This window comes from Anolis sagrei, chromosome 9 (genome assembly GCF_037176765.1).
Source record: "Anolis sagrei isolate rAnoSag1 chromosome 9, rAnoSag1.mat, whole genome shotgun sequence".
NCBI classification, from domain to species: Eukaryota; Metazoa; Chordata; class Lepidosauria; order Squamata; family Dactyloidae; genus Anolis; species Anolis sagrei.
In genome coordinates this window covers 13,335,543-13,349,839 of record NC_090029.1, presented here as the reverse complement: position 1 = coordinate 13,349,839, position 14,297 = coordinate 13,335,543, and the positions used below count along the sequence as shown (strand labels likewise).

At 41.8% G+C, this 14,297-nt stretch overlaps 1 protein-coding gene across 2 annotated transcripts in view; it reads left to right on the top strand.

The window, feature by feature from the left end:
• The window catches only part of ASB7 (ankyrin repeat and SOCS box containing 7), a 47,509-nt gene extending 39,089 nt beyond the window's left edge, over positions 1–8,420 (top strand). For both annotated transcript variants that reach the window (XM_060755670.2, XM_060755669.2), the window contains exon 6: positions 3,889–8,420. In XM_060755670.2, coding sequence (XP_060611653.1) covers positions 3,889–4,028 — 140 coding nt within the window. In that variant the 3' untranslated portion in view covers positions 4,029–8,420. The remainder of the gene's footprint in view (positions 1–3,888) is intronic.
• Positions 8,421–14,297: the final 5,877 nt, after the last annotated feature.

The window sequence follows — 14,297 nt, the reverse complement described above, 5'->3', positions numbered from 1 at the left end:
GCACTATGAACTCAAACAATGATGGATCTGGACCAAACTTCGCACAAATATTCCTTATGCCCAAATATGAACATAGATGGAGTTTGGGGAAAATAGACATTGACATTTGGGAGTTGTAGTTACTGGGATTTATAGTTCACCTACAATCAAGGAGCATTCCAAACCCCATGAGCGATGGAATTGGGCCAGACATCCCACACAGAACCCCCATGACCGACAGAAAATACTGTGTTTTCTCGTGGTCTTTGGTAACACTTCTGACACCCCTCCTGGTGACACCCCCCACCCCCGGGCCTTCCCAGGTTGAGAAATGCTGCCTTAAGGCCATCCAGTCCAACTCCCTTCACCAGGGCAAGAACTCATTACAATCAAGGAGCATTCCGAACCCCATGAGCGATGGAATTGGGCCAGACATCCCACACAGAACCCCCATGACTGACAGAAAATACTGTGTTTTCTCGTGGTCTTTGGTGACCCTTCTGACCCCCCCCCCCCCCCGCTGACCCCCCCCCCCCCCCGGGGTCTTTCCAGGTTGAGAAATACTGCCTTAAGGCCACCCAGTCCAACTCCCTTCACCAGGGCAAGAAAACATAATCAAAGCCCTCCTGACAAAGGGCCATCCAGCCATTCACACACACACATATATGTATATGACAGATGCAGTATCAAAGATTTGAAAGGGACCCCTAAAGAAGGACAATTCTATGCTGCATTTTCCAGAGTGGGCAAACCAGGCAATCTCCACATCAACACTAACAAAGAAACAGGAAGAAATACTGTTTACCCACAAGCAGAAAGACATTACATATATTAGAAACCAACACTTTCTCATTACTTTATTTTCCAGATCAACAGATCACAGCAACGCGTGGCAGGGGACAGCTAGTATGTTATATTTATATGTAATTTGGGATATAATGGCTGTCTATATAATTATTGCTTAGATATTAAATAAGACTTTTAGACTGCTGGCTGCATGAAACCAACAGATAGCACATGGCAGTACTCTTTTATATTGAAATGGAACTTACTAATAATAGTCTTCCTTAAATGTGATGATTCAGAGAAGACCCAGCATTTCAGACAGGCAGAGAAGAGTTGATATAATCGGTTTTGATGTCATTTTATTTTTATTTTTTGTAAACCTTTCTATTTTCTTGTCAGTTCTCAGAGATCCAAAGATCTTTCCAAACTTGGCAAAGCCTCCCTCTCTCTCTCTCTCTGCTTCTTAATCATTAAGCAAAACGCAATTCCTCACCATCTTTCCTTGCCTTGCTTTTTGCCAAATTACGAAGAGTGTTTCCCATTTGCCAAATGAAGGTCTGCTGGTGTGGGTCTGTAATCCTTTCCCACTCCCTTTTTCATTCAGAGGCAATCAAGAATGAGTAAGTGCTGTAGACACCAAGAGCCCATCAATGTGGCAAGTGGTGCTTAACACTGGAAATGCCCATTATTAGCACATTCCCAGGAAATGCGCTTTGGCTTATCAGGCGAAAATGTCAAGACACTTAATAATCAGCCCCTCAGGAATTCTGCCCTAAGTGTGAATTGAATTTGGAATGCTGTTCTGTAATCTGTAAGCAAGGTCGGGTGTTTTTTTTTTTTCCTATAATGTCCAACTTGTGTTGTTCAGTTGTGACTATTGTGACCAGTCTGAAAATGCAAAGTACACTTGATTGAACATTGCCCTTATTCAATGGTGTTATATTTACAGGGTTGCATATTTACAGGTTTATATTTACAGGAATGCAGATCTGTATTTGAACATTCATAAACTCTGTTTGGGATTGTCAGTGTTTAGAGATCAATGCAAAAACTATACAAAGTCCCAGGAATCCTTTGTAAAGTGATACCAGGCACTGCTGCTTGAAAAGGAAGGTTTATAAGTTTGATACTGTACTTTGACTCATCTTATTTGGTGGTTAGTTCAAATTGTTAAGAGGTTGTGTATGTATGTTTTGTCAAATGTGAAATGGACAAGCTTAGTTTAGTGCTGTATTACATATGTATATACTCGAGTATAAGCCTAGTTTTTCAGTCATTTTTTTAGGCTGAAAAAGTCTTCCCTGGCTTATACTTGAGTCAATGTTATTTATTATTTTATTAATGTTGTTATTATTACATTTATTATTTACGCTATTTATTGTTGTTATTGTTACACTTATTCTTTTACTGTATTGTTGTTATTACATTCTATTATTTTAATGTATTGTCGAAGGCTTTCATGGCCGGAATCACTAGGTTCTTGTGGGTTTTTTTCGGGCTATATGGCCATGTTCTAGAGGCATTTCTCCTGACGTTTCGCCTGCATCTATGGCAAGCATCCTCAGAGGTAGTGAGGTCTGTTGGAATTAGGACAATGGGTTTATATATCTGTGGAATGGCTGGCGTGGGGCAAGGAGCTCTTCCTTGCTGGATCAGTTGAAACATTCACACCTAGCTCCAGCAAGGAAGAGCTCCTTGCCCCACCCCAGCCATTCCACAAATATATAAACCCATTGTCCTAATTCCAACAGACCTCACTACCTCTGAGGATGCTTGCCATAGATGCAGGCGAAACGTCAGGAGAAATGCCTCTAGAACATGGCCATATAGCCCGAAAAAAACCACAAGAACCTATTCTATTATTTTACTCTATTATTATTATTATTATTATTATTATTATTATTTTACTCTATTATTATTGGAGGACATGTAAGCATATTTACATTGAAGAAGGTTAGAATAATGGTTTAATCAAAGTTGGACTTATCTTCAATTACAGTTTTATGTAAATATTCAAAAAACATGTAACCTGCTGATGCCTAAATTAATATAATTGTATTGGTATCTGTGAAGGAGGGTAAAATTACGGCCACCAAATCTATGAGGGAAGCCTGGCAATGATCAACATCAGCTTATGAGCTGGTTTATAAAGGGACTATTATTTACAGAAGTATTGATAGCGTAACGTTTTCTGTCCCTGGTTTGGTTTTACTTCTTATGCAGGCTGTTTGAATTAAGAGAAACTGTATCAGGCAAGGCTTGAGGAGAACAGTAACAATTTTATTGGAACAAGCAAGGTATAACAGATTTGATTGTTTCTTCACAAGAGGCACAAATCTTGACTGGTTACATTAGTAAGGTTTCATGAGTAACCTCAGGCACAGACTTCCAAGAGGTTTGATTCTTTACCCAGAATCAATAACCCCCTGTAGTTTTATCACTACCAGCTCCTTTCCTGTAACCCCTTTGGTCACAGACTAATTCCCTGTTTCTCCCACTAGAGAAATCAGTCCCTTCCTGTAGCTCTCCGGCTTACAGACTGCCACTTTCAAACAGCTGCCCCGTGAAGAGGCAGTTGGCTCCGCCCCTGTTGCTATGGCAACTCATCCCAAGCCAAGCCTGCCACGATCTCTAACAAAATATAATCCTACATACTTACCATTTATTAACTACTGTTCAAACAACACATAACCATATGAATAAAAATTACACATCGTCACAGTATCTATTTTTATTTTTATATTGACCAGTAGCTGCTGCATTTCCCACCCTCGGCTTATATTCGAGGCAATCCATTTCCCCAGTTTTTTGTAGTAAAATTAGGTGCCTCGGTTTATATTCGAGTCGGCTTATACTCGAGCGTATACGGTAGCTTACGTGCAGAATTTCTCCTTTAAACTCGTGGGCATCCACATTTATATGGCTGTCTGATTGTGGGACAATGAAGGATCTGCTTAATTGCTTGACTTAAAACAGATTAACAGAAAATTGTAATTTCCCCCATGAAGTCTAAACAATTAGCTCTTCCGTTTCATGGTGGCGAGCCATGTTCTTGTTTGTTTCACTTCTGCTTTTTTGATGCTGGTCTTTCAATGATATATTCACCCTTTTGTCTCTTTTCAGGGCAGCCCCGGAACCTGCAAGATCTATGCCGAATCAAAATCCGCCAGTGTATAGGCCTTCAAAACCTCAAACTACTTGACGAACTACCGATTGCCAAGGTCATGAAAGACTACTTAAAACACAAATTTGACGACATCTGACAGTTTCACCAGACAGTTGGACAAAATACGCAAGATGGGTTTCTGTTCCAGATACCTTTCAAAGGCTGGTCACCTTGCACAATGTATATCCTATGCAATTTCTGATTTTTTGTTTTTTGTTTTCCCAAGAAGTCAGAAGGCAGGTATACAATTCCTTGAGAGGAGGAGGAGAAGGAGGTGTTTTATACCAAATGCTAGAAGATCTTTTTGTTTTGAAATTACACGTTCTTGGTCCAGGTTTACACGACTTAAGCTCTTTTAAACAACCCTGCCATGGTGGGTTTTTTACGTACCTTTTCTTCCTGGTTTGTTTGCAGGAGCTTTGGTTTGTTTTTAAATCATCCAAACTTGCATCTTTGGAATGAAGGAAGTAACATCGCTTGCAAGGAAGCCCTTCCACTTCCCGGGTAGCATCCCTAATTCTATAAGCTAAAGTAACCCTAGACAAACAGAAGGCAGGAGAGTTGAGGGAGCAAGCGGTTAGGCACTGCTCTTGGGTTCCTCTGTTTGTGGGGCATTTCAGAGATGCTCCTTTTGGTGGATTCGGCCTCTAGTACGGTTTCTGTACTGAGGACCCATATAGACGACACCTGTCAGGAGTCCCAACAGTTCACTGAATGGACACAGCTTTCCCCAATACAGAATTTTCCTCAGGCTTGTAGCTCGGATGTCAGCATTCACTCTCAGCATGGCAACTCTTTTAAAACATTGCCACCTTAATTCTTTTTTTCCCTCCTTTTTCTTTCTTGTTTACAAAAGATACATGTCGTATTGTTAGCATAATTATTGTCTTTTGGAAGCCCATATGTCTTATCCCTTCCTTTGATGCCAGGATGCTGTTTGCAATTGAGTTTTTACACTGCTGAGATGCCTCTGTGGTCTCTCTTTTCCCCCTATAAAAGCATTAACAGAATTTGGAACAGAATTTCAAAGCCTACACATCCTGTTTCTCATATCGTGCCTCATGTGCAATAATAGTTTTTTTCTTCACTTTATATTTTCTCTACCACACGTGTGATTTTTGTCACACATTCTTACCCCTGGCCTCAATGTGATGTTTTGTTACTCTTGGAATTGCTGCTTTATTGCTGTTGTTTTTGTTTTCCTCTTCGGAATATCAAAAAGATTGAATTTGTATTTCTTGAAGCTCCCTTTTGCCTTCTGTTTTCCTATGCAAGAGACCAATTTATGGTGTGAAGCAGTGGCTCTCAACCTGTGGGTCCCCCTATGTTTTGGCCTTTGACTCCCAGAAATCCTAACAGCTGGTAAACTGGCTGCGATTTCTGGGAGTAATAGGCAAAAACACCCAGGGACCCACAAGTTGAGAACCACTGGTCTAAAGAGTCTGAATTGTCCATTCGCTCCATGATATTGCTCTTCTGTCATGTTTTCAGCTTGGGATTGAGCAGAACCTGTGCAAACACAAACTCCTGCATCGTGGAAATGGACCATCTGAAAAAGATTCACATCTCAAAAAACTGAGAAATGTGAATGGTGTGGACATCTACCCGCTTTACTTACCGACGGGCAGATTTGAGCAAAGCTTGAATGTGAATGCTGTATGTACACATTTCTTTGTGTTTTGACACATGGAGTGGTTGGCCATAAACATGACAAAAGTAGCACCCATGGTGTCTTCTGATGCAACTTGTCCAAGGTCGCAGCCAAAAGAAATCATCACCTGATCGCACATCTAACATTGCAGAACCCCAATTCGTACTTGAAAGTAGTGCATTGCAAATTGTAACGTTGGCTGTCGTGGGCATTTTAGATAGAGAAAGCACCATCAGTTGAAAGCATCACAGAGGCTGGTCTCTGGAGGTTGTCCTCCGTAGATCCAGTCAAGTTGTGTGACAATGTTGGAGAATTGTTATCATTTGTCAAGCGTATGTCAGGCCCTCTTTCTTGAAGGATGTGTCAGGAGGCAAGCAACTGGGGGTCAATTTTCCTTATTCAGCAGGTACGTCAGGAGAAAAGAAACCATTTTCATAACTGTTGTTTCCTTTAGCTGATTGCAAACATCAGCCACAAATGAATGACTTCTGTTGAATCTTGGGTTTGGTTCAAGGAAGCAACATCAGAAAATAACAGATGGTTGGCATGAAACCCATAGCAGGCAGGCATCCATTATTCTCCTTTGAGAATTGGCCAAAGGAAAACACGTCCTTTTGTGAAAAATAGAATGGCCAGGTCTTTCCCACATTCTGGAGCCACGGGAAAGGCCACACGTTCTTTATTTAATATTCCAGAAGAACGACTAGGGTTTTGCAAGGATCAAGAGAGGTCCCTATTCTCTAAAAAGCTATGTGTTCTGAAAGATGTTTGAAAAGTCCTCCGATAGCTTGTTTTTTCAGATTTTTTAGGTTCTCTACTATCTAAAGCAGTGGTTTTCACCCTGTGGGTCCCCAGATGTTTTGGCCTTCAACCCCCAGAAATCCTAAAAGCTGGTAAACTGGTGATGATTTCTGGGAGTTGTGGGACAAAACACCTGGGAAGGGATCCATAGGTTGAAAACCACTGGTATAAAGCCTCCAGACAGGTGGAGGTTCATGGTCATGCTGAAGTGCAGTGCGTTGGCACAATGGAGTTGCATATGGCCGCCATATTTTTATTATTATTAAAAAATACACTCTTGGCAACCTAGTTGACTCTACTAGTTCAGGGACCCATTGTAAAGTGAATCTTACTCTGTCTTGCTGCTGTGACTTAAAAAGAATTATAAATCTCTTGTTGATTACAAAAGCGCTATTTAATGATCTGTGTAATTCCATTTATTTATTTATTTGAGGTTTTGGTTTTGGTTTCCCCCTCCTGTGCTTTTTAATCATTAGTCCGCTTGTAGGAAATCAATAGAAATCCCCAAAAGCCATGTTCAGAACATTTCCTCCAGTCAAGCTGCATTGGCAAGTTGAAGGACACAGAAGGAATGCCCTGGGTTCCAGTTCTAGAGGCACATGAGCTGCAAAGTCACTCTGGCCTGCCCTCTTTTTATACAAATAGGGGATTTAATCATTTACATGAGATGCTGAATTGGGGCCAAGGGCAGAATTTACCAGGTGCATACCGTCATATAAAATTACCTTTATGGCTTATTATGCAGCAAGGTAGATTTTAACCTGTTTTTACATGTTTAGGGATCAAAATTAGAGTTTAACAATGTTGATTTATTTATTGTTTAGCTTTACAGAATTATGGAACTTTCCCTTCTGACATTTGGAGCTTCGACTCCAAAAGAGAACCAAGGCCTGTTGCCACTTCTTTATCGTTTGGTCACTTTTTCAGTTGTGTTTCTTTTTTTAAAATCCAGAAATTTGCAAAGCCACCAAAGAAATGGGCAAGAAGCCGACGATGATGAGCAAACCACAAACCTCATTCTTTTGGAAACAAAACCAGAGTTTTGTAAATATTTCTGTTTATAAATGTACAGCAGAGTAAGAGTGTGTGGGGGTTTTCTAGATTATTTAATTACCATATTTCTAATCTATTTACAACACTAGAGACCATATTTGTTAGGTCCAAAGGCTTCTGTTTGGATTCCCCCCTCCCCCATTGTTTTTCCCCCCTTTCCTTTTGCTTAATCCATTCCTCATGCTCGGAACAACTTTTCACTTTTGGGGAAAACATTATGATACAGCCTTCTGTAAGCATTTTGGTACTTCATATGGACAAAGAAGGATAAGGCCATTCCGGTTCCCTACAGATCGTGGTTTATGAATTGGGAGCAAGGCACAAGAACATGCCCTTCGACCTTTGTCCCACCACAAATCTCCCCATTTCTTCTTTCTCCAGCCTCTTATTGGTCTTAACAAGGGCTTATTATTATATTTACACCAACACAAATGTGCCCGGATACTCACTCACTCTCTTTCTAATAGTATACAGCGTAGTGCATTAATCACTGATCTCAATAGTGCAGTGCAATGGTAAGCCTTTGTTAAGGCTAGTAATGAAAGGGAGGGAAAATCATAATGAATAGAAGAGGGAGAAGAATGGAGCCCATCATCCTCAGGTCAAGTTCCGATTTGTAGGAAACCAGTATTTATTCTGAATCAGGCTCAAAGGGTTGAAAATAGGCTTCACCAAGGACGTTGCTGACCAATTGCTGCTCCTTGTGACGCGGAGCTTCAGAAGGAGACTTTTCTTGTGAACTTATAACACATTTGCCAGGCTTTTCTGCTGGGCAGGCGACAGAAACTTGAAATTTGAATCTTAACTCACAAGGTTTGGTTTCGTGTCTGGGAAGGATGGTGTGTGCCGTTTTGCCCGCTGTTCTAGCTTCCACACAGCTCTTTCTGTGTTAGCAATATCGTAACATATTTTGTTCTTACTTTTGTAATGTAAAGTTTTGCGTTGGGTCTTCTTCTTTTTTTTTAATTAAAATGATTTACCAAATTCTTTTACATCTGCTTCATATTTCTCTCCCGCCCCCTCTCTCTTTTCCTTTTTTCAAAAATTGAGTATTTTAGACTTGCAGAAGGTGGCAATTACTGTCTCAGTAGCTGCGTAACAACGTTTTCATTCACACGTATGGCAGATCTAATATAATAATAATAATAATAATCTTTATGTATATTCCGCTCTATCTCCCCAAGGGTACTCAGGGCAGATTACAGTACACATATAATGCAAACATTCAATTCACAGGGACAGACAATACATAAACAGAGATAAAGGCTTTCCTATCTTTTTCCATTTCCAGCATCTGCAGGCTGTGCTCGACTCTGGCCACAGGGAGGTGCTGTCGCTCCATCTTCTGAGGAGCTTTGTTGTCTGTAGACATCCTCCCAATCGAATCGCCAGCATGTTTTTATGGGCGCCTTTTATTACCCCACCTCTCAAAGCGGTACCTATTTATCTACTACTTTTCAATCTGCTAGGTGTACAGGAGCCGGGACTTATGGCTGGCACACACCCCAACCCGGGTTTGAATTGCCAACCTTTCGATTGGCAGGATTTTCTGCAGCTTTGTGGTTTAACCCACTGTGCTGAGCCCAGTCCCTTCAAATTTAACACTTCAAATGTAGACATCAGTTTCCAGATCTGGATATGTCATTCGTGTGGACTTTTGTCATTTTCATAGACCTGGGAATGTATTACCTTTCTGATCATCTAGTGAACCAAAGGTGCAATAACCCAACAACAGGTAAAAGAATAACAAATGATCATTTGGAGCCTTATGTTTTGCCACATGAATGCACAGAGCATGGAAATGGGGATTTATTGGTAGTGATGTTTAACCAAAGCAGAATAGAGTGATGCTACTGCTTTCCTTGGTCTGACCACTCTATTCCATGTTGCGCCATGTTAATCTTGTGGTTTACTAAAATTTCTAGATCATGGATGGGCCAACTTGGTACCTTCAGGTGTTTTGGACTTCAACTCTCACAAGTCCTTCAGTACATGGACAGTAGGCTTGTTTGATCAAGAAAAAATTTGGTTCTAAACTCGCTTCGTTTCCAGGGGGCGCCAGCGTTTCGAATTTCAGAGGACTTCCGAAATTTAAGATTTCGAAATTTCCGAAATGTTGTTAATTACGAATCAATTCGTTAATGGCGGACGCGATTGCGCAATGCGCAAAAAACACCTCCAAACGGGACAGGGGGAACTTCTGAAGCATCCCTCTCCCTCTGTTGCTGACTGTTGGTGATAAAACTTACAACTAACAGAAACCAAATTAAAATAAATTCAGGATGAAATTAAAATACATTAAGTTAGTAAAAATACAAATTAAAATCACTTAAAATTAATAAAATAATAAAATAAATAATAAAATAATAAAATAAAATAAGTAATAAGATAATAAAATATCTCCAGGAGGAGGAGGATGGGGAGGAAAGGCAACGCTGGCACCTTTTCTCTCCTTCTTTCCTGTCTTAATAATTACAAAATAATTACAAAAATTTGGAAAAATTGTTTCGATTCTTAATTACTCCTCACACTATTCCTGCATGGCTCGATATTGGATCGTAAGCTAATTTAAATACGAATTAATAACAACTTTAGAAACTAACGAACACGATCAAACAAGCCTAATGGACAGCACCCTCCAGTTCATGGATGACGTACTCATAGCACAGGCATAGGCAAACTTGGGCTGTAGTAGCATTCATCCATTATTATTATTATTATTATTATTATTATTATTATTATGGCATTTTGTAACTCAAGGGGAAGGGGAAGGACTTAACATCATAAAAGAAAATGCATTTTGTAAATCCAATCCTGCAGCTGAGGTTTCTATGTTCCTGAACCAGAGAGTAGACGGCCAATATCTCAGGGAAAGAATTCAGCACCAAATCTGGCTTGTTTCAAACTCTTTGGAACTGTACTTGGCACTTTGCTGTTGCATCATTGTCCACTGTGGTTGAATGCCTGCGCTCCTCAACAATACACTCAGAGGAAATTCTTGTGATGGCTCATTAATTTTATTATTTTTGTTTACTCATAAATATTTTTGTCCTGTTTTGCTGTTGGGAGAGCCAAAGCCAGCTATTTGCAGTAATTGTATTAACAATGAAAAGCAATAAACACTCCATTTGAAGACAACAGCAACTAAAATGTAAGCGAAGTGTCCCAAGAGGTATTTGAGGCAGCACTGTTCACAAGGGAACAAGCTGAAAGGCCTGCAGAAAGAAGGCTTTACCCAATGGAGAAGCCCCGAGATGGCAAACAGTGCTTCTCTAGAGAAGATATTGTGAAGTCTCTGTGTGTGCAAGCACTATGGAAGCTTTTTCCATACTTCTCAAATTGCAGCTCGGATACGTTCCTGGTCATTCTGCAGCTGCCACATTCTTTGCAGAGGAAGAAACATGCTCTTTCGTACCTTAAAAACTTGGTTGACCATCAGCTTTCATGTACAGGCTCCCACTTTGTCAGACTTCAGATTTGCATTTCAAAACGTTTGACATCCAACTTCGTGGTGAAAATGAGAGTTGCAACCCAATCCATGATGGGCATGGGCATTTTCTAAAGCTTTTGTAACATAGACTGAGATGGCAAATATGGAAACCCTTGGAGTCTTTAAATGTACCATTTTGAATGCTAAATAGCCAGTGTGGGAAGTAGGATGCAGCTCTTGAGGATGAAATTGGAAGTGGGTGGCACAAAACCCTGTTTCAAATAAGAGAGATTTGAAATGAATACTTGCTCTCGAATATTGCCTCTTCTCTGCCAGGAAGGCTTGAGGAATATGCTTGCTTTGCAAGCCATGCATGCCCCAAGCTGGGGTGAAAAAGGCAAGGGCCTGCACAGAGCGGCACACAATAGAGAGATTTGAACTAGTTCTATGCGATGTTTTGACTTTGTGACTCAGCTTTTCGCTTGCTTGATCTTGAATCAGTGAAAGGCATTGTAATGTCTGCTGTCTTCTCTGTCTGGGTGTAATGGCTGACCATTAAAAGCCAATTCATCCAAGGAACGTTATGAAACAAGCAATGTCTTGTGAAAGATGACCCATTTTGCCTGCCAAATGAATTCTTCAAGCATATCATAACTGGGCTCAGCTAGTTGTATGGACTGGCCTTATCTCAAAAATAAAGAGGCATCTTACGTTACTAATACTTGTATTGCAGTACAGAGTTTTGAGGCATGCCACTTACTTTTTCCGATGCATCATAGATGTTCTTGGTTGATGGATGATAGATGACATGGCTATAGACCATGGCATTAATGAGTTACAAGCCCTGTTTTAATTATCTTAACTAGAAGAAGCAAAGATATGAGAGGAGAGAGCTGTGTTTTCAACAGGTGGAGAGTGATGGTATGAAGCACAGAGCTTTCTTTAGTCACAGAAGTTCTCCATATGATTCTACATACTTCCATATTCTGTATACAACATGTTTTCCTATTGCTCTCTATTTGAAAAAGCAATGAGGAAAGGGACAGGATTAGGATACGACATGGATGAAGATATAGGTAACATGGGTGGAGATGTAGAGAGAAGACTCTGGATTGCTTTCAAGTCTTTGCTTGAGTAACTTTGGAAAAGAAAAAGACATCAGTGGAGATGTTGGATGAAGTCAGCTCATGGATGATGCCAATGGTAGAATTGGAAGAGACCCTAGGGCCATCTAATTAAGTACCCAGCCATACATCAATACCCAATCCAAGCACTCTTGACAAATGGCCATACCAGGTGGCATATTCCCCTGTCGAGCAGCTCTTTCAGTCAACATAAAGGAAGTTTGCTCTACCTTCAATAGGATATCCTTTCAAATATTCATATACAGATTTCTTGTCATTTCATAACCTTATCTTCTCCAGGCTAAACATAACAAGCTCTCTAAACTGCTGGTAATAGCCATCGAAGGTTTCCAGACCTTTAATCATTTTGATCCATCTCCTCTGCACATGTTCCGGCTTGGAAAGGTCTTTGAAATTGTGGTACCTAGAATGGGAAACAGTTTTCCAGGTGAGGCTTGACCAAAGCTGAGTGGTGCTATTGTTTTCCTCGGTCTAGATCAGGCATGGGCCAACTTGAACCCTCCTTGTGTTTTGGACTCCAACTCCCACAGTTTCTTCAGTACATGGACAGCATCCTTCAGTATGTGGACGACATACTCATAACACAGGCATGGGCCCTCCAGGTGTTTTGGACTCCAACTCTCACAATTCCTTCAATACGTGGACAACATCCTTCAGTAGGTGGATGACATACTATAGCACAGGCATGGGCCAACTTGGGCCCTCCCTCCCTACCTCCAGGTGTTCTAACAGCCACAGGCTTAAGTGGTTGAGGGGGGAAAGGAAAGGGCCTGAGGTTGTGGGAGTTGAAATGCAAAACACCTGGAGGGAGGACCAAAATTTGCCCATGTCTGGTCTAGACTGTCAGAGTTTGGCGGTGCACAGAAGGATTGCTAGATCAGCAGACACTGTGTTGCAAAATAAGGACTCTGCAGGCTTTTAGTTACAAAATAAACTAAGTTTTACTAAGCACATTCAATAGACACGTCTTACTACAGCCAGCTACAATTCAGGAACTAGTCAAAACGAAAGTCTCCTCACATCTGCTTATCTCTTCTTGCTGAGACTAGTTACTCCCTTCTGTTCCCAGCAAGAGCAAACCTTATCTTACTTCTCTCAAGGTTACATAATCACAGCCTCATGGTATGAACATTTTCCACAGCATTTCTAATACACAGTGGAATCCATCTTGAAGATACATAGAAGCACATTTAAAACACACACATAACTAAATTAATCCTGACAGAATCTACTATTGAAGCTGCTGCATTGTTTGCATTGGCACTGGAGGACATAGAAGAAGGACGGGCTCCTCTACCCAGACCTTCATTTCAGATGCGTACACTCAGAGGCGGCCCTAGGTAATTTTCAAAGGTAAGCAAACAGTATTTTGGCGCCCCCCCCCCCAACCAATCATTGATATATATATTTTCTGTTCTTCGTGGGAGTTCTGTGTGCCATATTTGGTTCAATTCCATCATTGGTGGAGTTCAGAATGCTCTTTGAGTGTAGGTGAACTATACATCCCAGTAACTACACTTGCCACACTTGCTCCCTTGCCTGGCCCGCTTTGGGTCCGGAGGCGTGCCTGAAGACCCCGGTGTGTGCACCAAAAGTCACCTCCTGACTTTCTCCAAGAGAGAGAGAGGTGGAGATGCCCACCTTTCCTGAAGGTAGGTGCAAAAACAAAGGAGGGAGCAGAGGTGGGAGATACCTCCAGTTGGAGGGGCTCTCTCTCTCTCTCTCTCTCTCTCTCTCTCTCGGTCCCAATGGCTGAAGAGAAAGTCAGGAGAAGAGGCGACTTTTTGTGCGCACGCTGGGGTCTTCAAACATGCCTCTGGACCCGAAGCGGGCCAGGAGTGGCGGCTCCACCCCTTGGCCCACCCACGGATTGGGGAGAGGAGAGGAGGTGGGTGGAGCGCCAGGGGATCAGGAAAGGGAGCCGGTCATGGGGAAGGGATCGAACGCGGAGAACGATTGAGCGCCGGCTCTGCTCGCGCACCTGGTGGCCGGGTGGAGCAGGAACGAGAGGGGCTAGGCGAGGCTCAAGGGCCCGGCCCCTTTGGGAAGAGGATCGCCCGACAGTGAAGCAAGAAAGCCAAGGCTCCCCCTGGACTGCTAGGGCTGTTGTGAGCTGAGGGGGTGCTCACAAGTGGCGGTCGAGGGGCATTTACAGAGGTGTCTCTGCGCCCCTGGCCAAAAACGTGTTCTGCGACCGCTTACTTCGCGTAATGGACGAGCCGCCCCTGCGTACACTCACAGGATTGTAAGATGAACTGAACATATTAAGGCTTCATTCTGAGTATA